The sequence below is a fragment of the Vulpes lagopus genome, chromosome 8, assembly GCF_018345385.1.
Source record: "Vulpes lagopus strain Blue_001 chromosome 8, ASM1834538v1, whole genome shotgun sequence".
In the NCBI taxonomy this organism is placed as follows: domain Eukaryota; kingdom Metazoa; phylum Chordata; class Mammalia; order Carnivora; family Canidae; genus Vulpes; species Vulpes lagopus.
In genome coordinates this window covers 113,813,148-113,839,608 of record NC_054831.1, presented here as the reverse complement: position 1 = coordinate 113,839,608, position 26,461 = coordinate 113,813,148, and the positions used below count along the sequence as shown (strand labels likewise).

The window sequence follows — 26,461 nt, the reverse complement described above, 5'->3', positions numbered from 1 at the left end:
AGGCACCGCTCTTCTCTGCACATCCCAGAAGAGGGTCTGAGGAACGAGTGGTCAGTTCACATGCAGAGCTGTGATTTCAACGCTAGTGGGCAGGCGCTCACCCTCTGCCAGGCTGTGTCCGTCTGAAGGATTAATGTGGCCTGACTTTTTTTTTTTTTTTAAGATCTATTTATTTATTTCAGACAGAGAGAGCACCTGTGAGAGGGGAAGGGGATGGTGGGGAGGGGCAGAGGGGAGAACCTCAAGTGGGCTCCACATCCAGTGCAGAGCCTGATGAAGGGCTTGATCCCAGGACCCAGGGATCATGACCTGAGCTGAAATCCAGACGCTTAACAGACTGAGCCACCCAGGTACTCCCGTGGTCTGACATTTTAGAAGACAAGCGCCTGGGTGGCTCAGTGGTTGAGTGTCTGCCTTCGGCCCAGGGCGTGATCCTGGGGTCCTGGGATTGAGTCCCACATCGGGCTCCCTGCAGGGAGCCTGCTTCTCCCTCTGCCTGTGTCTCTGCCTCTCTGTGTCTCTCATGAATAGATAAACTCTTAAAAAAAAAAAAAAAAAGAAGACAAGTCCCCATCAGAGTGTTCCTTCTGCACCCTGTTCTGTGAGCCACCTGGAAATTACAGTTCCTGGAAGATGCTGGCTAGTAGAGGCTGCCTAGTCAAGGACTGGGCCCTTGGATGAATGAATGAGGATCTCCTTCAGGGGGCTTTTCCTGCTTGTGGAAGCTTGGATCATGGAGGCACACAGGTGTGTCCTTGCTTCAGAGGGAGTGAGGGGTGTCTGCCCACCTCCCCACCTGTCCCCAGCTGGGGGTCAGCTCGCTCTGCATCCTCTTTGTGGACCACGGGTGCCACGTGTCCCGGCTCCAGGATGGTGTTTGAGCTGGGGGGTTAAAAATAGGCTCCATTCTCTGTTCAGACTCTTAAGGCCAGAGAGACTTGCTAGGCTCCCATGGGCCATTGTTCTATCCACAGCCACCCCCTGGTGGAAAAGGGGGAAATTCTCACTTCCTGGTCCTCCCAGAACCCCATGATTAAAGAGGAAAGCCCCACCCATCAAGCCCGACTCCTTCTTAAAGTAGAAATCATCTCCAGTATAGCCCGTACAGAAGGCCACCCAGCCTCTGCTTGAATACCCCCTGTGACAGGGAGCTCACTATTCTGAGTGGCCTCTTCCTTTGTTGGATGGCTTCAGTTCCTGGAAGGATAGAGAATTTTGGCCCTCCCTGCCATGAGTCCTGCTCTGCATTCAAGAGACACCCAGAATTGGCTGCCTCTTCCACCCTCAATGTTCTCAACCTCTACCATCACTTTACCAGTTCTTCTGCTCTGAGGCTTTGTGCCCTGGAGTAAGTGACTTAGCCTCTCTGAGTCTGAGTCTCTGTCTTAGTCTGAGTCATTTTATCACAATATAAAATGGAGATGGCCCTAGTCCTTATTCAGACTTTTTGTGAGGGAGAGTTAAGTGAGTGAATGCCTGTAAAGGATTTCACACAGGGTTTGCTAAGTAAATAAATATCAGCTCTAATTACGCAGTCATCTTTCTGGTCATCCCTAGACGAAGGCTTCTCAGACTTGAATGTGTGTGTATATGAATTACACGGGTTTCGTGTAAATATACCCATTCAGACTGAGAAGATCAGGTGAGGCCGGGGACTCTGCATGTCTCACAACTTCTCAGGCTGTGTGGAGACTGCTGGCCCTCAGCCCACACTTGGAATGGCAAGGCTAGTGTAGCCATGTTTTTACGAATGAAACTTCATTTTCCAGGTAGGGTTTATCTTGTTCCAGTGATAGTAGAATCATCATGTCCCATGATACAAGATGTAACACTTGTGGTCATGCAGCCTAATATTGCATTACCCAAAGGAGACAAAGGTAGTATCTTGGGTGTCAAGGTAACTTTTGTCCTCTGGCTTCTGAGCCTGACCTAGTGATTTATGGAGAAATTGGCCTGTAGTTTACATGGATCTTTCATGGATCTGAAAGAACCTGAGGATCTTTGAGGGACATGCCTTGCCTCTGGAATTCCCTCTGTTCCAGACCGTTGGGTGTATCATATGACTAACCAAAGCTTGATCAGTGAAGGGAGTCCCTCTGGGTCCTGTGGAGCAGAGTTCCTCACGGCAGGGGTGGCTGACACAGGCAGGTAGAGGCTGAAGCAGCCTGGTGTGGGCGATGGGTCAGTGCCCTGCTGCTAGTAGGACTCCCTCACGTCCCAGTGACTTCTGTGCACCGAGAGGGCCACTGATGCCTGTTTGCACTTTCATGGCTCCATTCATTCAACTTACGTAATGGAGAAAACCGATTCTTCTGAAAAGATTTAAATACTCATTTCAAGTTGCATTGCCATAAACCAGTGGGACGAGAAGATGACTTGAGAATGACAGATCAAACCCGCTCACAACAGCTACAGTGGTTACTGACCTAACGCTGCACTTCTGATTCAACCTGTTCCAAAGGTGTGGTGATGCTGTAGCTTTAACCAGCGTTTCTTTGTTCCTTATCTGACTCTGCTGGGCTGTGATCTGCTTTGGGTGGAAAGGGAGTGGCTGCTCAGCAAGGTGGTTAGACCCAGCACAGCCTCTGGCACCAGGTGGCTCAGGTTAAATCCCAGTGCCACTTACTCAAATGTTTTAGCCACTATGTGCCTCAGTTTACTTATCTGCAGAATGGGGAAAATCTGGGGTGCCTGGGTGGCTCAGATGGTTAAGCATCTGCCTTTAGCTTAGGTCATGATCTCAGGGTCCTGAGGTCAAGCCCTACATTGGGCTCCCTGATCGGTGGGGAGTCTGCTTCTCCCTCTCCCTCTGCCCTGCTCCCTCCCCACTGTGTGCTCACAGGCAAACACGTGTACTCTCTCTCTCTCTAATAAATAAATAAAATCTTTTAAAAAATGAGGAAAATAGTGTTTACCCCATAGTTTTCACTATGAAGTGAGTTCATAAACACAAAATGCTTAGGAGGGTGTCTGGCCCACAGTGCCACATTACATCTGGCCCTTTCCCCCGTTATGTTGTGATCTCATTGTGGCTGAAAGAAATTTAGCATCTTCCCAGAACCTGACATCACAGGATCCTGGTTGTTCACCAGCTTATGAGTGTTGGATCTGCTGATTCAAAGTCAAACTCTTGTTCTTCCGGCTAAGCTACCCTCGCCCTGCTGCATACCCCACCCCTGCCACTTTAAAAAGTAGTTACTGGGATGCCTGGGTGGCTCGGTGGTGGCTGAGTGTCTGCCTTTGGCTCAGGTCATGATCCTGGGTCCCAGGACTGAATCCCATGTCAGGCTCCCCACAGGGAGCCTGCTTCTTCCTCTCTCTCTCTCTTATGAATAAATAAATAAAATCTTTTTTTTAAAAAAAGTAGTTCCTATAGAAAATTTCAATCCTACACAAAAGTAGAGAGAATATGGAAATGAATCCCCCGAAAGCAATTGCCCAGATGCCAGTCAACTTTCTTGACTTCTACTTATTTTTTTTCTTGACTTCTTTTTTAAGGATTAAACTCTACTTGTGTCATAATAGAGCCTTCTCAGCCTGTGTTGTCCTTGTAGGTTTTCTTCTTTATTTACGTATACATAGAAACATTTTTAACTTTCATTTTATTGTGATAAGAACACTTAATATGAGATCATACCTCTTAAATTTTCATGGGTACAATACAATACTGTTGACCATTGATCCAATGTTGTAAGACAGATCCGTAAGCCTATTCATCTGGTTTAACTGACACTTAACAGCAGTTGAGTAGCAACTTCCTATAAGTTCGTTCCTCAGCCCCTGGTGAGCGCCATTCTGCTCTTTGATTCTACAAATTTGCCTATTTTTGATACCTCACATAAGTAGAATCATGCAGTACTTGTCCTTCTGTGACTGGCTTATTTCACATAGCATAATGCCCTCAGGGTTCATCCATGTTGCTGGATATTGCAGAGTTTCCTTCCTTTTTTGGCTGAATAATATTCTATTGTATATATACACTACATTTTCTTTATCCTTTCATTGATGAAAATTTAAGTTGTTTCCATATCTTGGCTACTATGCATAGTATTGCAATGAAAATGGGAGTGCTAATATATCTTCAAGACCTTGATACAAGTGCTTGAAGAAGAAAACTGCCAACCAAGATTACTATACCCAGCAAGACTGTCCTTTAGAAACGAAGGAGAGATGAAGCCTTTCACAGAAAAATAATAGCTAGGGTGGGGAGCACCATTCCTGCCTTAAAAGAATGCTGAAGGGAGTTCTTCAAGTTGCATTCAATAGCAATGTGATAGCATAAGAAAGCATTAAACTCCAAAGATATAGACAAATACAGAATATTTTAATGGCAGTCGGTAAATCACTTTGAATTCTATTAAGACAAAAATATTAACAATAACCATAAAAACGTGTTAATAGACACAATACAGAGAGATGTAAATTGTGACAGCAGTCACATAAAGTGTGGCTGGGAGGGGAAGAAGTGGGGAATTTCTGTTTGCAGTTCAAACCACAGATGCTGTTAGAACTACAAGATTTTTTTTAAATTTATCTATTTATTTAGAGTGGGGGAGGGGTAGACAGTAGCTCTTTCTGTCCATGGGCCCTGTCCCCCTGTTTTAATAAAACCAGGTTGAGTGGGGGAGGGGCAGAGGGAGAGGGAGAGAGAAAATCTCAAGCAGGCTCCATGCCCAGTGCAGGGGCATACATTGGGCTTCATCTCAAAACCCTGAGATCATGACCTGAGCTGAAATTAAGAGTTGGACACTTCACCAACTGAGCCACCCAAGTGCCCCAGAACTATGAGATGTTTCATGTAAGCCCCATGGCAACCACAGAGAAAATTTTAAAATTATACTAAAGAGAAAGAGAAAGGGATCAAGGCACATAAGTTCTATGAAGAATCAACAAAACAGGGATGCTTGGGTGGCTCAGCGGTTGAGCATCTGCCTTCCTGCTCAGGGTGTGATCCTGCAGTGCTGGGATCAAGTCCCACATCGGGCTCCCTGTATGGAGCCTGCTTCTCCTTCTGCCTGTGTCTCTGCCTCTCTCTCTGTGTCTCTCATGAACAAATAAATAAAATCTTAAAAAAAAAAAAAAAAGAATCAACAAAATACAGTGGAAGACAGCAAGAGAGGGAATATAGAAGAAAAATCTCTAACAGAGAACAATGAAAAATATGATAATAGTGAATCCTTCCCTGTCAATATGTACTTTATTTTTTAAGCTTTTATTTATTTATTTGAGAGAGAGAGTGTGTGTGTGTGCACAAGGGGAGGGGTTCAGAGTAAGAGAGAGAGAGAGAGAGAGAGAGAGAGAAGGTGACTCCACTCTGAGCAGGGAGCCTGATGCAGGGCTGGATCCCAGGACTCCTGGATCATGATCTGAGCTAAGGCAGATGCTTAACTGACTGAGCTACCCAGGTGCCCCCAATAATTATTTTAAATATAAATAAACTGTCGCATCAAAAGGTAGAGCGGCTAAATGGATTTTTAAAAATAACCTGATGATGTGCAAAAAACTGAGGTTTGTTTGGGTTTGTGTTTCTGCAGTCCAGCATGTTCCATATGGAAGCCCCAAGTGGCCAGTGCTCACAGCTCACTCCCCTGGCCCCGTGAAAAGTCAGCCCAGTGGGGGGCACTGTTAGGACAGGGCTGTGCCTCACTTGTACCATCTTATAATTAGAGGGACCATCCCCCCACCAAGCGTGGCTCCTCTTCCTCCTCCGAGGTGGTTCAAGTCTGGGCAGTTCCTGCTCCTCTATGATGGTATCACACAAACAGATCATGTGGGAGCCCTCTGTCAAGTGCTCTTTTGACCTTGGCATTATGGTGACCTCTTCTGCCAGTCCAGCCTTGGAAGAGGCCCAGTCCTTTTCAGGACTGCTGGGCTCAACTTCATCTCCCCATATTGATCCTCCTGTACTTGCGCAGATAATACAGGAATGTAACAGTCCCTCATATAAGACTATCATATGCCCAACGGAAGAAGCAAAAACACCCACATGCCTTCATACCCTCCTATGTGTCAGAACCAACAGTTGTTCATAAAAAGATATTCACAAGACAGTATCCTTTTTTGGAGGGAGGAGAGGTGATCCTTCCTTTCTGTAATACATATGTCTTTATACACTTTATGGTAACTCTTATTTTTATTTATTAAATAAACATTTACGTAGAGCTTCCGATAAGCCAGGGATTAAGTGCTTTGCAAATATCACTTACTTTGATCATCACAACAGTTCCATGAAGTAGATATTATAATTTCCCTGTGTTACGAAGGAGGAAACTGAGGCACAGGGAAGTTACCTTCTCTCAACTGGAAGGTGATAGCCCAGGTGGTCTGCGGTAGAATCATTTCATTAACTACTCAGCGATGCTACAGACTCCTTTGTGGGCTGTTATGAGTTCACAGCCATTAGGACTCAACCTATTGTAAGATTAACCTGATGATCCTCACCTTTGGAGGTGCGCATTGTCAGGCTGAGGCTGCCTGGTCCTTCCTGGGCGGTTTACCGTGGGTATGCATTTGCTGTTTCTTAGTCTGTGAGCCACTCATCCCTTGCTGTCTGGTCACGGCAGTGCCCCTGGAGCAGGGTGTTGGGGCCAGGAGACGTGTGGGACTGAACCGGAATCTGATTGAGGGGCACGTTCAAATCTTACAGATCTCTTCTTTGTCCAAAAGCACTTTCACTCCTGAGACAGTCCTGAGAGACTGACTGGTGGCTTTGTGAGTGGGTAGCGAGGTGGCCTGGAGACAACAGAGGAAGGGTGGAGGTCAGGGCCTGGCTGACTCGACCCCCTCATGAGCCCCTGGAATCATGGCCTGTTGTAGCAGGACGGCTTTCAGAGATACCATCTTCCCTCCTCCCTTTATACAAATGGGGAAACTGAGGCAGAATGTGAGGTTCCCAGGCCAGTGTTTTTTTCCTGCCATAACCACTTGTCTCTTGGTGAGCAGCACTGGGAAGGCAGGGTAAGCCTACAGAAGGATCTGAGTTGGTTGGTAATAGGGAGCCGTACAGGGCCGTAGAGCAGGGGAGGGAGCCTGTGGAAATAAAGAAGTAGTGTGCCGTGTGGATTGGGGTGTGAGCCAAGGAGCTGGTCGGCAAAGCATTTTCCAGGTAGCTGACCTCAGCCTAGGAGTCTGGCTGAACCAAGAAATGGGGCGGGTGAGGCTGCCCTGGGGTGGGCCAGAAGAGCCGTGTGGGAGGGGGCCAGGCAGCCCAAGGGGACGCTGTCTGCTCATGAGTGGAACAACCCGGGCTGTGTGTGGGATGTCATGGCCTTGGTTTCGGGTTGGAGAGGCCCTTTGCACCTGCCCAATTTGCGTCCTGGGCAGTGACTTGGCTGCCGCCGAGGACGGAGCTGGCCGCGACTGCAGGGAGACGCCGGGCCTGTGTTTTGAGCAGGAGCCAGGGCTGGATTCTAGAATAGGCAACCGGCCCAGGCACAGTCCACATTGGCCTCTGATCAATGAAAACTGTCGCTCGGCCAGCGCATTGCCGCCACCGCCGCCTGCGGCTGCTGAGATGGGCGGGGCCTCCCCGGGCCCTGTCCCCAGAGTCCCGGGCTCCGCAATCAGCGCAGTCCTGGCCTGGCAGGCGCAGTTACCCCTGCCCCACGCTCTCCCTGCTCCGCGATTCAGAGCCCCATCCACCTCTGCTTGACGTCTCCCCCAGGATGCTTCCATGGACACACGGAGCGAACACGGGACCTGTGGAGAGGAGGCCGGGGAGGGCAGCTGTTTACCTTCTTGGCTGCTGTTCGATGCAATTTGGGCTCCGTTCCAGGTCTGTGGGGCCTTCAGTCATGAGGAGGACGTGTAGGGTCCCTGTCCTCAATGAGTTTATCTCGCCAGGTGGGGAGACTGGCGATCCACAAACAGTAGTCCTCTAGAGCACTAAGGAGCACAATGAGGCCTTCACAGGTTGGGGCGGGGGGTTGACAGCAAGTGGGGGGGGCCCTGCTGAGCCTGGGTGTCCTGGGCTGGCTTCTCCAGGAGAGAACATTATAGGTGCACTGGGACAAGGAATTAGGTGGCAGCCAGGAGACAATAGTGGGAGTGGCCTGGGAAGAGGGCAGTGATGAGGACAGGGGGGTGGGCAGCATGGAAGGCACTGACCATGGGGGCAGGTGCAGGGTCAGTTGTAGGGAGGGCTACCACTGGCCCATGGACCCATGACAGTGCCAGTCACTCCTGCTGTCCTGGCCCTGTTATTCATAGCACTCCCCTTTCACCCTCAAAAGTGACCTGGTTTGAGCAGTAAAATTATATGGGCACCCCAGAATATAGGCAGTAGTGTCCTCGTTTTACCAATGGGGAACTGAGGGTCAGAGAGACTCAAGTTTAGGTCAGGCCCTGGAAAGAGGACAGGAGTGGAGCTGGGATGGGAACCGGGCCTGTCTGACTTGAAAGCCCAGGCTTTCCCATAATCCTATGCTGCCTCCCACAGTAAAGTGCAAAGTCAGAGACATAGGTAACTTAAATATTCACTGAGCATGACCCTGCATGGCATCGTGCCAGGGCTGCGTGGAGTCAGGGGAAGCTGGATTAAGCAGCACTCATTCAGTGGTTGAATGGCATGTAAACAAGCTCAAACTGGTCTAAGTAAAAATGGGTGATTTAGTGGTTCATGTCATTGAAAAGTCTAGGGGAAGTACCAGTTTCAGGTATAGTTTGATCCAGGTGTTCAGCATTCTCAGGACCCATTTTCTATTGTTTCAACTCCTGGATCTGTTTTTCTTCATGTTGGCTTTTCTTTTTGACAGAGTCTCCCTATAAAGAGGTAAAATATTTTCTTCAGTGTCAGATTTCCACCCCTCACATTTCATTAATGTCAGCAGAAAAAGAGCAAATGTCCTGGGATTGCATCTCTTTGGCCCAGGCTTGGGTCATGTGCCCAGCCGTGACTAATCCCTGTGGCCAGGGATGTGAAAAATTCTCACTGGTCAGGCCTGGAATATGTGCCCACCCTTGTGGTTATGGGGCAGAAATCAGCCCTGTCCATGCCTCATGGATGAAAGTGGTAGAGGCATAGGGTTTCTAGATACCATACAGGACAGCCCATTTTATTTCAGATAAATAACACATATTTTTTCTATAAGTATATCCCAAATACTGTGTGAGACACTTCGATTAAGCGGTGATTAAATCTGAGATCCACATTTAATGGAGTGTCCTGTGTTTTTATTTGTGAAGTCTGGCAAGCCAGAGGGGTGGCTCTGCAGGGAAAATCAAAATGTTACCAGAAGAAGGAGGAATGGATGCTGTGGGGTAGGGAGTTGTTTTTCCAGATCACAGGAGGTGCCCACTACAGAGGCAGGGGGAGGGATAAAAAGCTTTCCTTCAGCCTTGAATTCCTCCTGAAGGTACAGTCTATGAAGTCAGCCCTGAGAGTTGTGGATATTCAGTGAGAGAAGTCACTGGACCATGAGGTGCTCCCTGTACTTGAATTAGGCCCCAGAGATGGGGAGAGGCATATATTGAAATGGGGGTGGGGTGAGTGATAGGTGGGAGAAAATGTCCATTTCTGTCTGCCAATCAGACCTGAACCCTGGCATAGGGCCCCTGGCCTGTCACCTTTCTGGACTGGCCTTGGGGTGACCCATACCTTTGTCTGAGACTAGCCAGCTTGCTGGTCAGCCTGTCTGCCCCATGTGAATTTACCAAAATGTGTTGGGATTCCTCTAACAAACCAGGTATTCAGGGGAGAGCCATCCTGTATACCACAGAAGCAGTGCCTGAGACAAGGATTATGTACAAGTGATCCATGAAGGACAGTCTTCCAGAACAGACAGGAAGGGAAGCTCCCTGCAGGAGCTCTGGAGTATGACTTCTGTCTCAGGATTGGTCCCCATGGGAGGCGAGGAAGCTGGGCTCAGGACCACCTGGCAGAGGGTGGGGAGGGGAGGCTTGCAGTTGTCTGAAGGCCTCTGAAGACACCTCACAAGTGTGGGCTGCTGGTGTGGAAAGCTTACCAAAGGTGGGGGCGAGGGCCCTGCAGAAACGGCAAGAGATGGAAGTGAAAGCTGTTAGCAAAGGGCCTAGAGAAGTCGGAGAAACCTGCATATGCTGTGAGCACTTTCAGGGGCTCCTGATGGAGATCAACAATAAGGTTCGAAAAGTCCCACAGTGAAGAACCTGGCATCTTCTCCAAACTGCACGGGCCACAGAACCCTGCTTGTGGGGACACAGGTCTGAGAGTGAGCTTGCTGACTCAGCGGAGCACCTGCTCCCTGGCTTCTGGTGGAGTGGAGTCTCTTCTTGGGGCCTTAGTCTCCCCATCTGTTCTCCAAGAGGGCCTTAACCTGAAGTCCACAGAAAGGGTTCGACGTACAGTCTTATTTGTGTGGCATTTTACCGGGACACATTCTCAGGGGGTTCTGGGCCTTCCCCCAGGTCAGAACCTCTGCCTGAGGGCTCTGCTCTGGCCTGGATGCCTGTGCCTGGAGGACTGCGTGTCTGCAGGCTTTTCTTCCTCAACATCCAGAAACATGCCGGGGTCGTGTCTCAGGAGCCCTGGCCTTCTCTTGGGGTGGGGTGGGGGGCTCGGTCCCTCCCAACTACACCGTGTGTTCCTGCCTCCCTGCTCAGAGCCTCCCTCCTTGTGTTTAGGAGTGGGTGAGGATTCCCTCTTGACCTCTAGGATTGTGGGTGAGTCAGACGACCCAGGGACTGACAGACACGGGGCGCTGCTATTAATGCCTTCTTGCCCTCAGACCAGGTATGTCCTCTGACCTTGGGTGCCAGCCACGCAGCATCTTGTAGGCCTCCGTGGGCTTCCCAGGGGATCATGGTTGCAACAGGGGTCCCGGCAGGACCTGTGGGGGCCGGCAGCCACCTTTCAGATTCTTACAATGCTCCCCCTCCCCAACTAAAAAGACAAAACAAAAACAAGGATTTTTGGTTTGCCCAAGAATGAAAATTTGATGTGCAGCCAATGGGGTCTGAGGTCGGGCGAGAGAGCTACCACCCTCCTCCACTCCCAGCGATAGCCCCTGTTCACATGCTCAGCTGGCCTCATGCCATTTCTGGAAGCCAAGTCTGTCTGCGTTACATGACCACAAAGGGGGGTCTTGCCAGCCTCCCTCTCCGGCTTCCTCTGCACCCACAGCCAGGAGCACTGGGGAGCAGGCAGGTTCTGGTGGGTTCTCTTTGTGGCCTGTGTGCAGGGCATGGGAGGGAGCAGGGCTCTGGGGTGCAGAAAGGCCCCTTGCCGCCTCCTTCCCTCCCAGGTGGGATCTGAAAACCACCCCATTTCACTGGAAAGTTGCAGACCACACCACCTGCTAGGGCCAAGACCCTTCTAGCAGACTTCTGTGGGTGAGATCTCGAATCAACGTGGCCTGTGGCTGTGTGTTTTCATGTTTTCTTCAAAATGCTTTGCCATTATTTCTGATCGTGGAAGGAATCGTGCGTGTTCACAGCAAGCCGTCTGACACCCCTGGCTCCGGCGCCCAGGCACCACCTCTGGGAGCATTTTGCGGCCGCCCTCTCCAGACAGGCCTCTCTGACCACAGTGCACGGAAACACGTGTAGATAATTTTAGCAGATGTAATCGCTTCTCTCTGTTCTCTGGCGACTTGCTTTTCTCTTTGAGGAAAATACGGAGAATGTTTTTCTGAGTCTGTAAATTTAGTCAGAGCTGCATTTAGTTGTTTAGCACGTGTTCATCGAGTGCCTCCTCTGTCAGGCAATATGTGGTGTGTCAGATGGTGCTGAGTGCCATAGAAGAAACTGAGGCAGAGAAGGGGTGAGGGGGGGTGGGATCAGTGCTGTAGTTTAAATAGAAGTGTTTAGGGATGCCTGGGTAGCTCAGTGGTTGAGTGTCAGCCTTTGGCTCAGGGCGTGATCCCGGGGTCCTGGGATCGAGTCATGCATCAGGCTCCCTGCATGAAGCCTGCTTCTCCTTCTGCCTGTGTCTCTGCCTCTCTCTCTGTGTCTCTCATGAATAAATAAATAAAATCTTTAGATAGATAGATAGATAAATGGGTTTAGATCATCACCCAGGTGATGAGGTGAGCCAAAGCTTGAAGGAGGGGAAGTGGAGGGGATATATGGAGAGAGTTTTAGGCAGCAGGAACAGCATGTACAAAGGCCCTGAGGTGGCAGTGTGTTTGTAATCAGGAGATGAGGGGGTGAGGTGAGGGTGGCCAGGGCAGAGTATGTGCAGGGGAGTAACAGCAGGGCAGGACAATGATGGGGCAGACGGGCCGGGTGGGGCTCTGTAGGGCATTCATAGGACTTTGGAGAATGGACTAGAGAGTACCAGGACAGAGAAAAGGAGATGGTAGGCATTGCCCTGATGGGAGAGGATGACCTCTCTTGGCGTCCTGGAGCGCACTGTGGGTGTGGAGGAGGTGAGGACGTGCTGGTTTTGAGGTACATTTTGGAGGTATGAGCCAGCAGGATGTAGTGGGATTGGTTGGAAGCGTTGACAGGGCAGTGGTAGACTGACTCCCGGGTTGCTGGCCTGAGGGACAGGAAGGAGGGAACAGCCCTGGTTGGGTGCAGGGAGGCAATCTGGGAAGACGGGTTTGGGGCAAATGGGAGTCTGTTTGGATGCATGAAGTCACAGAGGCCCGCAGAAGCTCGGTGCATATGGCCAGTGCGTGGGGAGCCACAGCACTGCCTTTAATGGAACAGTGCTTAAGAAAGCGTAGTGTCGTTTGAGCATAAAAGCATTGTGTGTTCTGGGTTTTAAAAGACGGAGAGAATGAGGGGAGGGGGGGGAGAGACAGCACAAATCCAGATTGCACAGAAAGCTGGGCAGCTGAAGGGGACAAGTCCCTGTGGCCCATCCCCGCTCCCCAAGGGGAGCAGCACTATTACCGACAGGTAGTGTGCCCTTCCAGAAACGTTCTGGAGAGGAAGCCTCTTGTTTATGAGCACAACGGGGACCGGCCTCTAGGCTGTCCTCACCTGCTATCCCCCTGTGGGCACCTGGGACCCTGGGAGCCCCGGTTCGTGAGCAGTGCTGCTAACCCTTCTGTTCATCCGTGTCTGCCTTTTTATGTGACCTCAAGGCATGCCTGTGTCACAGGCCCATTTGGTAGGTGTGGACACTGAGACTTACAGGCACAGATCTGGTGGCTCATAAATGGCTAAGATTCGGAACTGAGTCATCTGGGAGTCCAGATGTGCCACCCTTGATTCTGCCCAAATGCAATGAGGTGAGGATGTTGGAAGTCAGTAGTCACACTTGTCGGCAGTGGGGGGCACAAGACTTTAGCAGCAGGCAGTCAGCTGTTGAGGGCAAAGGGCTCTCCAGGCAGAGGAAGCAGCACCGGGGCGGGGGGGTGTTTGTGGGGGGGCTGTTGGGAGGCCCTGAGGTGGGGCCTGGCCAGTGAGGGGGCTGGAGAGAGGTTCTGGGAGCTGGCCTATAGGGCAGGAAAAGGAGGCCGGGACAGAGGCAGGCCCGGCATGGACAGGCATCGGAGAGGCAGGAAGATGGCCTTTTTAAGAGCTTTAGGGCCAGATGGGGTGGACCGAGTGTGTACGTGTGTGTGTGTGTGTGTGTGTGTGTGTGTGTGTGTGTGTGTGTGTGTCTGCCTGTCTAGGAGGAGGGTCCCAGAATCTGGTCCAAACCATTGGTCTCTTATTCTCTCATAAAAATGAAGACTCCTTGGATATACAAAATGAGAGCACCTTATTCTGTCTGTTTAGTTAGGTGAGGACAAACAGGAGGCCTGAGGCTGAGAGGAACATCATGCTCCCCTGGCTCCCCAGACCACACAGGGTCCCCCGCTGGGCTAGCCTCTGCCCTGGGCAGGGAGCACCTCCTTTCCCCCCAACAAGATGGCCCCTGGGCTACGGGAGCACAGTTCTCTGGCTGATGGGTGACGTGTTGTCAGTCATGAGCAGCCTGGCTCACAGCCACCCCGCTCCACAGGGCACACCCGCTGGACCTGCCAATGGACCGGGGCCTGTCCCAGAGCCAGGAGCTGCTGGCAGAGGCAGCCCCAGCTGCCCAGTGATCAGAGGCACACCACCGCCCCTGTGGCCTCTGCCGTTATCAGCATGCGGTGTGGCAGGCTGGTGGCGTGGCGGGTCCATGGCGTAGCAGGGTCAGCAGGGAGGCAGGCCTCGGGCCAGGCGGGAGGGGCACTGAGGGCTGGTGGCCTTCTGGAGCTTGGGGCCTGTGGGATGGCTGGACCCAGGGTGCTCCTGGGTCCAGCTCTGATCAGCTGTGGGGCATCTCTGAAGGCAGCGGGGGCGTCGGCGAGGAGACGAGATGGCAGAGGGTGACAGACAGGGCACCCCCCTCACGCACAGCAGAGAGGGACCGGCTGCATTATGGCCTGCTGACTGCCTGCTGGGTGTGCTGGGCACTTGACATCCAGTCTCATTTCTCCTTCCGAGTGGGCCTGCCAGGCGGCAGCTGTCATTCCCATGTTCAGGTGAAGAAACTGAGGCACAAACAGGGAAATCATTTGTACATGGTGGCACGGCATAGAGCGGAGGAGCCAGGGCTCAGGGCGGACCCTCGTGGGAATCACTTACTTCCCTAAGCCTCAGCTCCCTCCTGGCTACGGGGTGACAGCGGCGGCGCCAGGCTCACAGGGCTGCTCGGAGCCTTTAGCTGGGCACCTACCGTGCTCAACAGAGCACTTGGCCCACGTTAGGCGCTTGCAAAAGAAATGCTGGTAATTATTATCACTGAGTCCTCTGTGTGCGTGACCTCAGTTACTCCCACGCCCCGACAAGCCCATTGGATCCTGGTTTCCACTGTAGAAACTCCTTTGAACTGCCGTCTAGTAGGAAAGTTCCCATCACGCCGGCAGAGCAGCCCTCGGGCCCCGTGTCCCACCCAGCCCCGGACAACCTGCCTTGTGTTGGGTCATCCTCCTGCGAGCTCTCAAGTCCCGAAGGCTGGAGATGAAGGCAGGGTCTGGGTAATGCCCAACTCTGCTGTTTTCTCTTGGCATTAGCGGTTTTTCCCCAAGCCTGGGATCCCTATTCCCAAAGCATGAGCCCTAGAGGAGGGCCTGTGACCGGGTGGGAGGAGCATCCACTGAGCTGCTTCCCTGGTGTCTTCCTTCTTCCCCTTCACACCCTTTCCCACCTGTCCGAGGGATCCTCCAGGTGGAGGAGGGAGCAGAGGACTTCAGCTTGGTCTCTTTTGTATTTTTTTAAAGATTTTATTTATTTATTAGAGAGAGAGAGAGAAGAAGAGAAGAAGCAGGGGGAGGGGCAGAGGGAGCGGGAAAAGCAGGCTCCCCATTCTGCGGAGAGCCCGATGTAGGGCTTGATCCTGGGACTCCAAAATCATGACCTGAGCTGAAGGCAGCCCAACTGACTGAGCCACTCAGGTGCCCCTAGCTCAGGCTATTTATTTATAAAAGATTTTATTTATTTATTTATTTATTTATTTATTTATTTATTTATTTATTTATTTATTTATTTATTCATGGGAGACACAGAGAGAGGCAGAGACACAGGCAGAAGGAGAAGCAGGTTCCATGCAGGGAGCCCGATGCAGGACTCGGTCCTAAGACCCCAGGATCAGGACCTGAGTCAAAGGCAGAGGCTCAACCACTGAGCCACCCAGGCGCTTGCAGCTTGAGCTCTTTAAACCTTGCAGTTCCCAAAGCATGATCCATACATTCTGCTGGAGCTAGAGGTGGGGCTTGAGATAAGTGGTGGACAGCTTGTATTTTAATGGTTCTGCCTTTGTTTCATTTGAATTATATTTTTTGAGAACCCCAATGGTAACTAGGACATCACACCCATGATTTCACTGATATTATTGGCAAGACCAGATTTTAAACAGAAAGAAAAAGGGAAAGAGAGCCAATTTAAAGAAAAATGTGAATTACTCATGGCAGCCCAATTGAGAGCCAGTTCTGGGGGTAGTTGGGACGATGGTATGTGGATACCAGCAGCTGGTTTGGGGTGACAACAGCCCAGGAAGTGGACTCTTCTGGCCCACTGCTGCCAATGGCCGGCTGTGTCTCTAGGACTGGGCAAAGCCATCTTCGGGAGTTATTTACACCCTGGAGGGTGGAAGGCCTGAGGGTTGGAGGAAGGGTATGTGGTGGCTCTGGATCCTGCTAAAGTATACCTGCCTGATAAACATTACCTCAAATCCAGAAAGTCAACTCAGGCTGGAGCCCCGAGATGTGGGGGGCAGAGGCTGGGAAGTGCCAATGGGAGCAGAGGGATTACATCTTGAGCAGATAAAAACAGTCGGGGAGAAATCCAAGGAATTTTAATTACTGCTACACATCTTTGGAGTCCTGAAGGCCTGGTCCTCGTAGGCCAGACACGCAGGCCAGCTCTGCAAACTGAAGCCCTCAGAGCCGCCTTCCCTCTTCTGCTCAGCGTCCCCCCTCCTCCAGCAAGGGGGATACCTGTGGAGGTGCCCACTGCTTAGCAGGTGGCAGCAGCTTCCTCCCTCTGGCTTCCAAGTTGGCTGGAATCTTGGCTCTGGTTTTAGGGGACTATAACTTGGTTCTGAAGGTTCTGTGGCGGGGGGAGGGGAGGTTGTCAGAGCTTTCAGCTGCAAGTAGGAGAAGCCCAACACAAATTGCCAGAAACCAAGAGGGCAGTCAAGTGGCTTCCATAACTGTCCCATCCCCAGGAAAGGCAGGTGAGGGTGGGTCTGGCTCCAAGGTTCATCCAACAGACACTTATTATTTACTATATATCAGACACTATTCTAGAGCAGAACAGACCCAGGTGCCTGCCCTCAGGAGCTGACTTCTAGAAACCAGTTGGTCCAAGGCCTCGTCGAATGGTCATGCTCTCCTGGGCACTGGCTTGTGTCTCCATCTGTTTGTGAGCTCTTACCTGGGGTGTGGGGTCTCAAGCAGCTGTGGATGGGATTGGACTTACCTGGGGTGTGGGGTCTCAAGCAGCTGTGGATGGGATTGGACACAGCCTTGGCACGAAGAAGACACCTCCCTTGCCAGCTCCTGTGAGGACGATTGAGGGAGGACTCCAATTTGCTTATTAGCGGAGGGGGTGGGGCAGATGCTGGGTAAGCAGAACCCGTGGCCCTCCCTGCGGGCTGCATGGCCAGAGGAGGCTGCAGTGGCCTCATGGGAGTATCTGAGGCATCTGCCCCATGCATCACTTGTTTGAGAAGAGGGGACATTTTTTTCTGGAACCAGATGTAAGGTCTGCTGACATCCAGGAGGAATGAGTCTGTTTCTCTCCCACCCCCCGGGAAGAAGGGAGTCCCCAGCCCCTCCTGGACTGTCACTAGAGCCAGGGCCCCCAGGAGCCTCCCCACCCCGGCCCTTTGCCAGTGGCTGTCTTTCAGCCCTGACTTTCATGTTGCACAGTTTGGGGGTGGAATGGGTAATTCCTTGCACTTTTGGCCTGCCACATGCATGCGTAGAGTGGTTCTCAGGAGCAGAAGTCACAAAAGCCCCAGGTTGAGGTACACATTGGAGATGGGGACTTTGAGGCCCGGAAGGTGAATGGCCCTGACTCTCCTCCCACTCTTGGTTTTTGCTGGGTCAGGGAGCTGAAGCCCCAGAAGGCCTCTTATCAAGGGGACCAGGAGTATCATCCTGGCCCGCCGCCCCATTCTAGAGGCAAGGAACCCCAGAGCCTGGGTGGTTCTAACCCAGCTCTGCTACTTGTTCTCCTTGAGCGATCTTAAGGCCAGTCACTTAACCTTTTGGCTGAGCCTCAGGTTCCTCTCATAAAGTAGGTTATTGTGTGGGTTTTTATGAAACTAGATTTCAGTGGCCCAAGTGAGACATGAATGTACTAGAACACTTCAGAGAGAGTTGAAGTTTCTCACTTCCCATCCACCTCTCTTGTCCTTCATCTCCCTGGCGGTAACCAGGGGGACACCTGTACGTTGGGTGCGCTCACGGTATGTGTGTGTCTGGTGTTTTCTTAGATGTACAAGTCATGCTCTACTTGTGTCTTCCATGTGGCGTGGCGCTCCTCCTGCTGGGATTTACAGATTTTATGGATCTGCCCTGTTCTTCAGAGTCACTGTGTAGCATTTCACAGTGTGGAACCAGCACACTTTCCTTTCCTGGGCATTTCGCCTGTTTCCGACTGTTGGTGAACTTGAACATGCCTCCCTGGTGCTACGGACACGGAGGTGTTAAATCACTGGACGTTAGGTTTTTGCAGGAATAGGATGTGAGAATGTTCCAAGCACGCGGCAGAAGCAGGGCGCTCCAGAAGGACAGAAGCTCATACTCGGTGTTTCTCATGATGTGTATTTTGTCTATGTTTTCTCACTCTTTCTTGACATTGAAATCTCCGTGTCACAGCAGAGCAAAACGGGAGCTGGGATGGTTAAGTAAGGCGTCTGCTGTCACTCAGCAGCCAAGGGCGGGCACCTGACTCCCGGGTCCGGCCGGGTGTTGGGAATGGGAATGGAGCATCCCTGCCCGGAACAGCCAGAGCTTGCTCTCGGCGGGGCCTGCCCACAGCGGCGCCGGTTCCCCAGGCACGCCCGGCCCGGCTGCTCTGCACAGTGCGCTGGGAAGAGGGAGCTCGCCAGGAATTTCCTGGGGCGGCTCCAGGGGCAGCCTGCTTGCATCTAAGGGTGACAGGGTGGCTCGGTTGTGCCTCCCACCCTCTCTTTCCCCAGCGTGTCCCCAGCCCTGTGCATTCTTGGAATCTGCGAGTTGTGCCGTGTTCTATGGGCACCAGGAGTGTTCTTTGAAACCCCGTGGCACCAACATCTGTTAGCTCTTAGAGAACAGAGACATTGACAAAGAACTGCTGGGCAGGCGGTGGGGGGAAGATATTAAGCTCAGGAGTAGGAGTCTCAAAGACAAAGAGGAAAAACCCTAACCGAACTCCAGCCCGCTCCCAAGCCCCGCTTTGATGTGGTTTCCCGTCCCCGGAGGCCTTATAAGGCCTTATGCCTGCAATTCTGTGCTCTGGGTTGGCGCTGGCTGCACACTCAGCGCCCGGAGGAGCTGGCCTCTCTTCCTGGGGCCCAGCGTGGGGCAGAGGAGCGGCAGTGCCGGGACATGGGAGGAAGGCAGGGAGGGAGGCAGGGAGGCCCGGGCCCTGTGGCCTGAGAGGCTGCTGAGCCTGGCCACTGGGCATCAGGCTGGGGGCAGCAAGAAGTCTGGGGATCCAGGAAGGCTTTGATTACAACTTACAGCCTAGTCTGAGGCCAACTATCCTGAAGGCCAGAGGAGAGGGGGCCTGGGACCGGGGCCAGAGTGATGGCTGAGTAAAGGAGCAGTGAAGGGCAGTCATACCAAGCTCCACACTTGAGCTTCTTACAGGGCAGTGGTGAAGGATACGCACTCTGGAGCCAGGAGCCTGCTTTCTAGCCTGGCTCTGGCACTCACTGGCTGTGTGACCTTAGGCAAGTCACTTAATCTCTCTGTGCCTCAGTTTGCTCATCTGCAAACTGATGATAAACTGCTAATAGTGGCACTACCTCAAAGGATTGCCATGAGGATTAAATATGAAGCATTAAAAACATCGTGCCAGGTAAGAGAGTGTCTTTGACGGCGCCTTGGGGCTGGTGAACCTTTGAGCTTCTCCAAGCAATGTTCTAGTAGTCACCTAGGAGTCACCTAGTAGCCAGAGTGGAAGAAATAATAAACAGTAACTACTGGTCTTTGAAGCCCCAGCCGTGGTATCAGGTGTAATATTAAGCACTGTTCATGCAACGACTTCCTTAATCTTCACAGCCACCCTGAGACATGCATACTATCGTCCCTATATGCAGATGGGAGGCTGAGAAAGTTCCTTCACCCACGTGATGCATATATGAAGCAGAGCTGGGATTTGAACCAAGGTCTGGCCCATTCCAGTTCTGTGCCCCAAACCTTGTGCATGAGGCTCCTCATGGAGGGACTTGCAGCTGTCAAGGGGTCTGAGCCTCTACCTGCAGGATGGTACTGAGAGCCCAAGGTCCCCAGACCTTGCCCGTGGGCCTCCCAGCAGGGCTCTGCTGAGTCCCCAGCCTAGTGGGGAGAGGCTGTGGGCCCCTTGAGTCCTGTCACAGAAGCTGGAGTACTTGACCCCCACCCCTGGAGCTGTTGGCAGGCCTGTTCTTCTTGCACTTCTCTGTGATCCCCGGTTCCCGGCAGGTGTGCCAGGACTCTTGGTTGTCCCTGTCCCCATGCCCACAGGAGCCTTGATTCTACTGTACAAGCTCAGGTCAGGCTTCTGCAAGAAACGGCTCAAATCTTGGCTCTGTTGACAACCCAGCTGTTGCCTGGCCTCTTAAAGCCTCCTCCTCATTTAAATACAGGGCTTGGGAACCTCATTCCCCAGAAATTCTTATGGGGATTCCCTTGGTCAGTACCTCGTGTACCACAGGCACTTGGTCAATGATGCAAGTGGCAGTTGGTACCATTATTTCCTGCCTCCTATATCCCTTGAGGACTGACAACACTTTCTTTGTAGGGAAAAAAAAGGGTTAACAGTTATAACTTACTTTACAAATTGCAGATCATTTTTATGAGCGTTTATTCCTGGAGAGATGGAACACGTGGGGCTATGGTGAAGATGGAGGGAGATAATAAATATACTTACAGGGCTCCTGGCATGGTGCCTGGCACTTAGGAGATGCCCAGTAAGGTCAGCTGTCCTGTCATTGCTGTGGTTTGTGATCATGCCCATTTTATAGAGAGATAGACTGAGGACCCCAAGAAAGTGGTGGCTGACCCCGTGTCCAAGGGGCAGGGGGGCTCTGGAGCCAGGATGTGATCCTGTGTTTGGTTCAACACTGCATTGCCTCTTGTTTAGGTGATTCAAAGCTTGAGGACCACAGACACTGCACTCCATGCCCTGGGCCACCCTAGCTTGACTGATGAAATGAAATTTTTTTAAGATTTATTTATTTATTTTAGAGGGAGAGAGTGAGAGAGCAAGTGAGTGAGCAAGTTGGGGGAGGGGCACCAGGAGAGAGAGAATCTCAGGTAGATTTTCTGCTGAGCACAGAGCCCAATGCTGGGCTCATGACCTATGAGATCACGACCTGAGCTGAAACCAAGAGTTGGATGCTCAACTGACTTGAGCCACCCAGGTGCCCCAGATGAAATGGGTTTTTGCCAGCATCAAGCACTTGTGCCACCCAGCGTGTCAGCGGACCGTGGTGCTGGGGAGCCTTCACAGTTCTACACAGCAGGGTAAGGTTTAGCACGAAGAGGCCAACCCCAGAACTTGCCAGAACTCTGCTTTAATATGCAGAGACATGTCTTTACTGTGTCAGGGAGCTTGGTCCTCCCCACAGACAGTTCTCAGAGTGTGTGATACACACTGTGAGGCATTGTTCTCGGGGTTCCAGACGGCTGCTTTGTTGGGGGTGACACTTGCAGTCTCTAAACTGCTCCAAGTGTGCCAGCAAGAAGATGCGAGCGCTCAAAAGTATGTGCCTGGCAGGTCCTGGCTGCCTGGCCGGGAGCGGTCAGGGTGGTGGGCCGAGGTCAGCACTGAGCGCCCGCTTTCCAGAAGACCTCAGCGTGATCCCTTGAAGCTGGTCGCCTGCTCTGTGAGGAAGTGCTGCCTGCCAGCCTGTCTGGGGGAGGCGGCATCCGTCTTCCTCTGGCATGAAAGATGGGCTCTAATTGGCTGCCGGAGTGTCCCAGCCATCTAATGATGCCGCCTGAGTGTGCGCCTTCCCTGTCACCAGCTCCCGGCTTCCCTGTCAACTCCAGCCCTGTTAACACAAACAGCCAGTTTACAAGTGCAGGAAGTGTTCGGTGATTATGATAATTGGCAGAGGAGGAAGGAGAAGCCGTCCTGACTCCAGGAATGGAGAAGCCTGGTTTTGAAGTCAGTGGGACGCTAGGAGTCTGAATGACCACATTTTCACAACAAGCAGGGAAAGCGTGTATGATGATGCCCCAGGACGATTTGAAGAAGAGGGAGGATGGAGAACACCAGCCCTAATCCATAAAATGCTAGCTGTTGATCTTTTCAAAACAAAACAATAAAAAAACAAGAGACTTCTCTCCAGCTGTGTCCAGTTCATAAGATCAGATCTAGAAAACATGAGTTTGTTTTGTTAATCAAGACAAGCACTGGTGTTTCTGTTAAGTATCTGAGGTGTGGGATTTTTTTCTTCCTTTCTAATGTTTCAAGGAGAGGGTGCATTCTCTTTTTCTTTCGCTTTGCACTTTTTTTTTTTCAAAAAGAGAAGTTGGTGACAGCTGCTGAGTTTGGGCTTTTTTATTGCTTGTCATTTTGTGGTTCGAGAAGCGCTGCCACAGCACTGTTGTGGCATCAAAAGCGATAAGGCGATGTAACACTCCCAAACTTTGTCTCTCTCCCAGAAAAGGAGCATTTCCCAAAGTGGGTTCCTCAGAATATGAATCTCATGTGTTGCTTTCTAAACACAAAACTCCGTGGTCTCAATAGGTTTGAGGAATGCAGCCTAAGTTACTACTTGGATATTCACAGTGTCTGCTGTTACCATAGTCAGTTCTTCAGTAAGGGATCTTGTCTAACTTGAAAACAATCTCTTTTGATCACAGAACTCTTATTGGCGGAAAACCGATAAATGCAGAAGCCAGTCTGACGAGTGCTGGTCTTGCTTCTTCCATATCTAGAGTCATCCTGCTGGGGTGGGGCGGGATAGGTGGTAGCTTTGGTGACGTTCCAGAAATTTCCCAGCCTGTGGGCCAACCAAACTCCCCTTGCCAACCTGACAACACCCGAGGGGCAGCCTGACCAGGCTGGTTGGGAACAGCTCTGCCAAATGGGATAAGCCACCAGGCATCCTGAATCCACACATGGGGCACCAGGCCAGGCATGTGTAAGGATCAGGCTAGTTTCCGGAAGGTGTGTGCGCTGGGGAGAGGCGGCAGGCGTGTTTGAAGATCAGCGGAGCCAGAGCATGCAGGTTTCTGAATGTTATGCTGAAGAGTTGGGGGTTTATGTTAGGGCAGGAGAGACCTAATCTCGTGCACACCAGGCACTCTTTGTAAACCCATGGAGCCAGCCCACCTGCGCTCCCCTGCTGGAGGAAGGATTCACACTGAGATCCTTTCCTGAAGCCCACCTGGGAGGTCCTGAGTCCATCAAGCTGACTCCAAGGGATAGATGAGGGACATTTTCTCATCTTGTCTCTCTTTTCAGGGGCAGAGGGTGGAATTTCCTTTCTGAGGGAGAGGAGTGCAGTATTTGACAGTGGGCTGTAACTGAGAAAAAGTTACTTCCTAAAAAGCATGGTGACAATTCACTTTTCAAGTCATAGGATCCACCTTAATTGATCTAAATTCCCATCAGAAGAACCAGACCAGGATCCCTGCATCCTTGTGACCAGCCAGGCATGTGTTCGTGACACCGCCTTTACGTCTAGATGCCGGTTGCCTACCTGACTTTGTCCAATACTTCCTTAACATCCCTGCTTTGTCTTCCTCTAGGAGCTCGTGGGGGAAGTTTTCAGAGAAACACTCAGTGAGGAGGAAGAGGAAGACTTTCGGCTAGAAGGTATGGGAATCCATCACCCTCTTCCCAGGGTGCAGTGAGATGGGGAAGGGGCATTGGGTCTACCATGTGCTCTGTGTACCCTCCAGAAAATCTGCAGGCCAGGTGGATGACAGGACCCTGACTGTCGATGGGAATGGGGGTAGGGGTGAGAAGCCAGAAGGGAGCAGGGAGTGTAGCGTTTCATAGTCCAAGCCCAGAGTGGAGCTAGGGTCCTGAGGCTCGTGTCCTAGCCCTGCTCTATATTGGCTGGGGAACGTTGGACAGGTTGTTTAAGTTCACTGTTTCCACTTGGGGGTGACCATAGGAGCTCCTAGCCCCCTGCAAACTGTGTTAGGCCTGTAGTAAGCACTATATAAAGTAGCTGTTGTATTTCCCCATTTAGCTGTTCACATGGAACTCATCTGGAGCCCAAGCACACCTCCAAATAGCCCCCCCCCCCCCCACTGGCTCTTCTGTTCTCGCTTCTGTAGCTCTCACTCTTGCCTTTGTTTGAGGGGAGGCACCTGTTGTAGGAAGGATGAGGACGCCGGAGTAGAGGGCCGGCTGGCCACTGGTGCCCTCACCTGACTTCGGGCAGGGCACACCACCTTTCTAGAAGAGCCTTAGTTTCCACACTTACAGAATGGGAATGAGAGCCCTCCCCCTGCTTGACTCTCTGAGTTGGCACAAAGCACAGATGGCATTGGAAAGCATTTGCTATGTGGGATCATGTTTCCCATTTTATACTCAGAGAAGAAAATCACTGAACTGCGGGAGCTTAGGATAGTAGGGACCTTGCTGTTGAGTTGAGGACAGGCAGCTTGCAGGACAGCCAGAGGGCCAAGGGTCTCAGGGGATCTAGGCCTTGGGGCTTTGAGAGGAGACCAGACAGTGCCAAGAGTTTCTCGAGGGATGCATGGGCCAGACCTGACGGCTATGGCCACATCCAGCCTGAGAGCTGTCAGAAACATTGGGTCCTGCTCAGCCCCAGGCCATCTGCACTTTGAGAGGCTCCCCTGGTGGCTTGTGTGCCCACCGCACTTTGAGAAGCCCTGTTTTAAGAGATTCACTTGGTAGCCCAGGAGTTAGAGGTGGGTTGGGACCCAAGGATCTATCAAACTTTGCTCAAATAGGTCCTAAATCAAGTATGGAGTCCCATGGATGGAAGGCTTTGTGCAGCCTGTTTTCCTTGAGCATGTTTGCCTGCAGAACTGGTGATGGCACTCAGGGGCTCTGCAACTTTGATTCTTTATTCCCCTGGGCTCCCCCAAGCGTCAGCTGTCATCTTTGGCTTCAGGGAGAGATGCCAGGAGTTGGTGATTTGAGATCTGGGAAGTCAGGTAAAGATGTGCAGGATGTAAATCCTGGGGATTGAGTGACCCCAGACATCGGTTCCATAGGCTTTGGCTCTCATTCCAGCTATGTATTCATTTCCCACTCAGTCGCCCTGTAGCCCATTAGCAAGGCCATTCTCTTGTTTGTCTATCCTTCCATTTGTCCATCCTTCCACCTGCTCCATCCAGCCACCCACCAGTCCACTCCTCTGAGTGTCCCTTCATTCACTGATCCCTCACTCCTTATCATCCCATCACCCAGCCACCCACTGGCCGTGCTCTATCCATCCATCCATCCATCCATCCCATCCATTGTTCTCCCTACCCTCCTGCCACCCATCTACCGGCAGCCTGCACATACTTCATTGTCTACCCATGTGTTCATCACCCATCCTTCATCCCTTCATCCATTGACCCCATCTTCCAATCACCATCTGTCTATCCATCATGTTTTAAACTCCTAGTTATTTTTCCTAAACGAGGCACTCCTCTGTCCATTGAGGCTCAGTTTAAAACCACATAATTGATTTCAAATGAGATGTCTTTCCCTGCAAAGAGACACGAAACAGCCTACTCATGGAATCCACTTCCCTCTGGAGGGGAGGGTTACTTTGTTCAGTGTCTCCCTTCAGAGCATGAATCATGTTGTAATGAACAGAAGGAATGCTGGCCGAGGAGCACATAGACTAGCTCCCCTCCTGGCTCTGGTAGCCACCCGCTGTGGATCACGGCTAGGTCCCATAGACTCTGGGTCCCTTTGCCCCCTGTAACCTGATGAGTGGGGACATGGAGCTGGACCCAGTGGTGCTCAGAGGATGTGGGCTCCTTGCAGGGAGAATGAAGCCCTGTGGCCCGGGCCAGGCAGCACTTACTGACGTTGGCTGATGGATGGGAGATGAAGACGAGGTGCCCGAGGGTCCTGGCTCCTGTTGGGGAGAGGGTGTCAGGTTGGCAGCACTCGATCTGACCCCATGGCCCACCAGCTTCATGCTGGACTTGAAGGGCAGCCCTAGCACCTTGCTAGATGCTGGCAATGTCCAGGCACGTCGGCACCACCACTCATGAGAGAGGGGGTTGGGAATCACTGTCCTGCCTCAGTTTCCCAACTAGGGGTTGGACTACATTGTTGGTGGTCCAGCTTTTCAGCCTCCTTCTTCAAACAAAAGCTTACACAGAAGTAGAAAATATAAAACAGATCAGGTTGTAGAGAGATGCAGTACGTCATGGCCGGTGTGTTTTATGTTAAAAGGGGCATGAGACGCTGCCCCGTAGTTCCTTGCTTGTGTGAGTACAGACCATGTGTGTATTGCTGTGTAGCCGGAGGCCTTGATGGTCAAAAACACACGCTCCTCTTGGACCTAGGAGGAGGCTACTAAAACTTGAAAGAGCTCACCAAGAGGACTGTAGTATTAACTGGGATGAATGTTTTAACTTTCACAAGAAGAGTGAATGGAAAGACTCACAGCAGAATTAAGAAAGTGAAAACCATGCGTAGACGGGGCTGGAAGATTGAGGCTGCTCTGGTCCCCCCTCCCCCCCCCGCCACCGCTGGCCGGCCTGCATGGTCCTGACACTCCGGGGGTATGCTGGACCCGTGACAGTCTGTGGCTCCCTGGTCCCCTACTGGTGCGCCGCAGCCCCTGGGGGAGCATCCACCTGGCGGGGGCGGGCGGGCGCTGGGCCAGCGTCCCTCTGTGCTCCCGGCCCAGGGCGAGCAGCCGAATCCTGAATCTCTCCTTTGTCTTCCTGTTGGCCAAGTTCATTGCCTCTTGGCGGGTTGG

At 51.8% G+C, this 26,461-nt stretch overlaps 1 protein-coding gene across 1 annotated transcript in view; it reads left to right on the top strand.

Moving 5' to 3' along the window:
• NKD1 (NKD inhibitor of WNT signaling pathway 1) overlaps positions 1-26,461 on the top strand; it is an 84,132-nt gene that overhangs the window by 33,540 nt on the left and 24,131 nt on the right. The window contains exon 4 of the mRNA XM_041768029.1: positions 23,301-23,367. Within this exon, the coding sequence (XP_041623963.1) occupies positions 23,301-23,367 (67 nt within the window). The remainder of the gene's footprint in view (positions 1-23,300; positions 23,368-26,461) is intronic.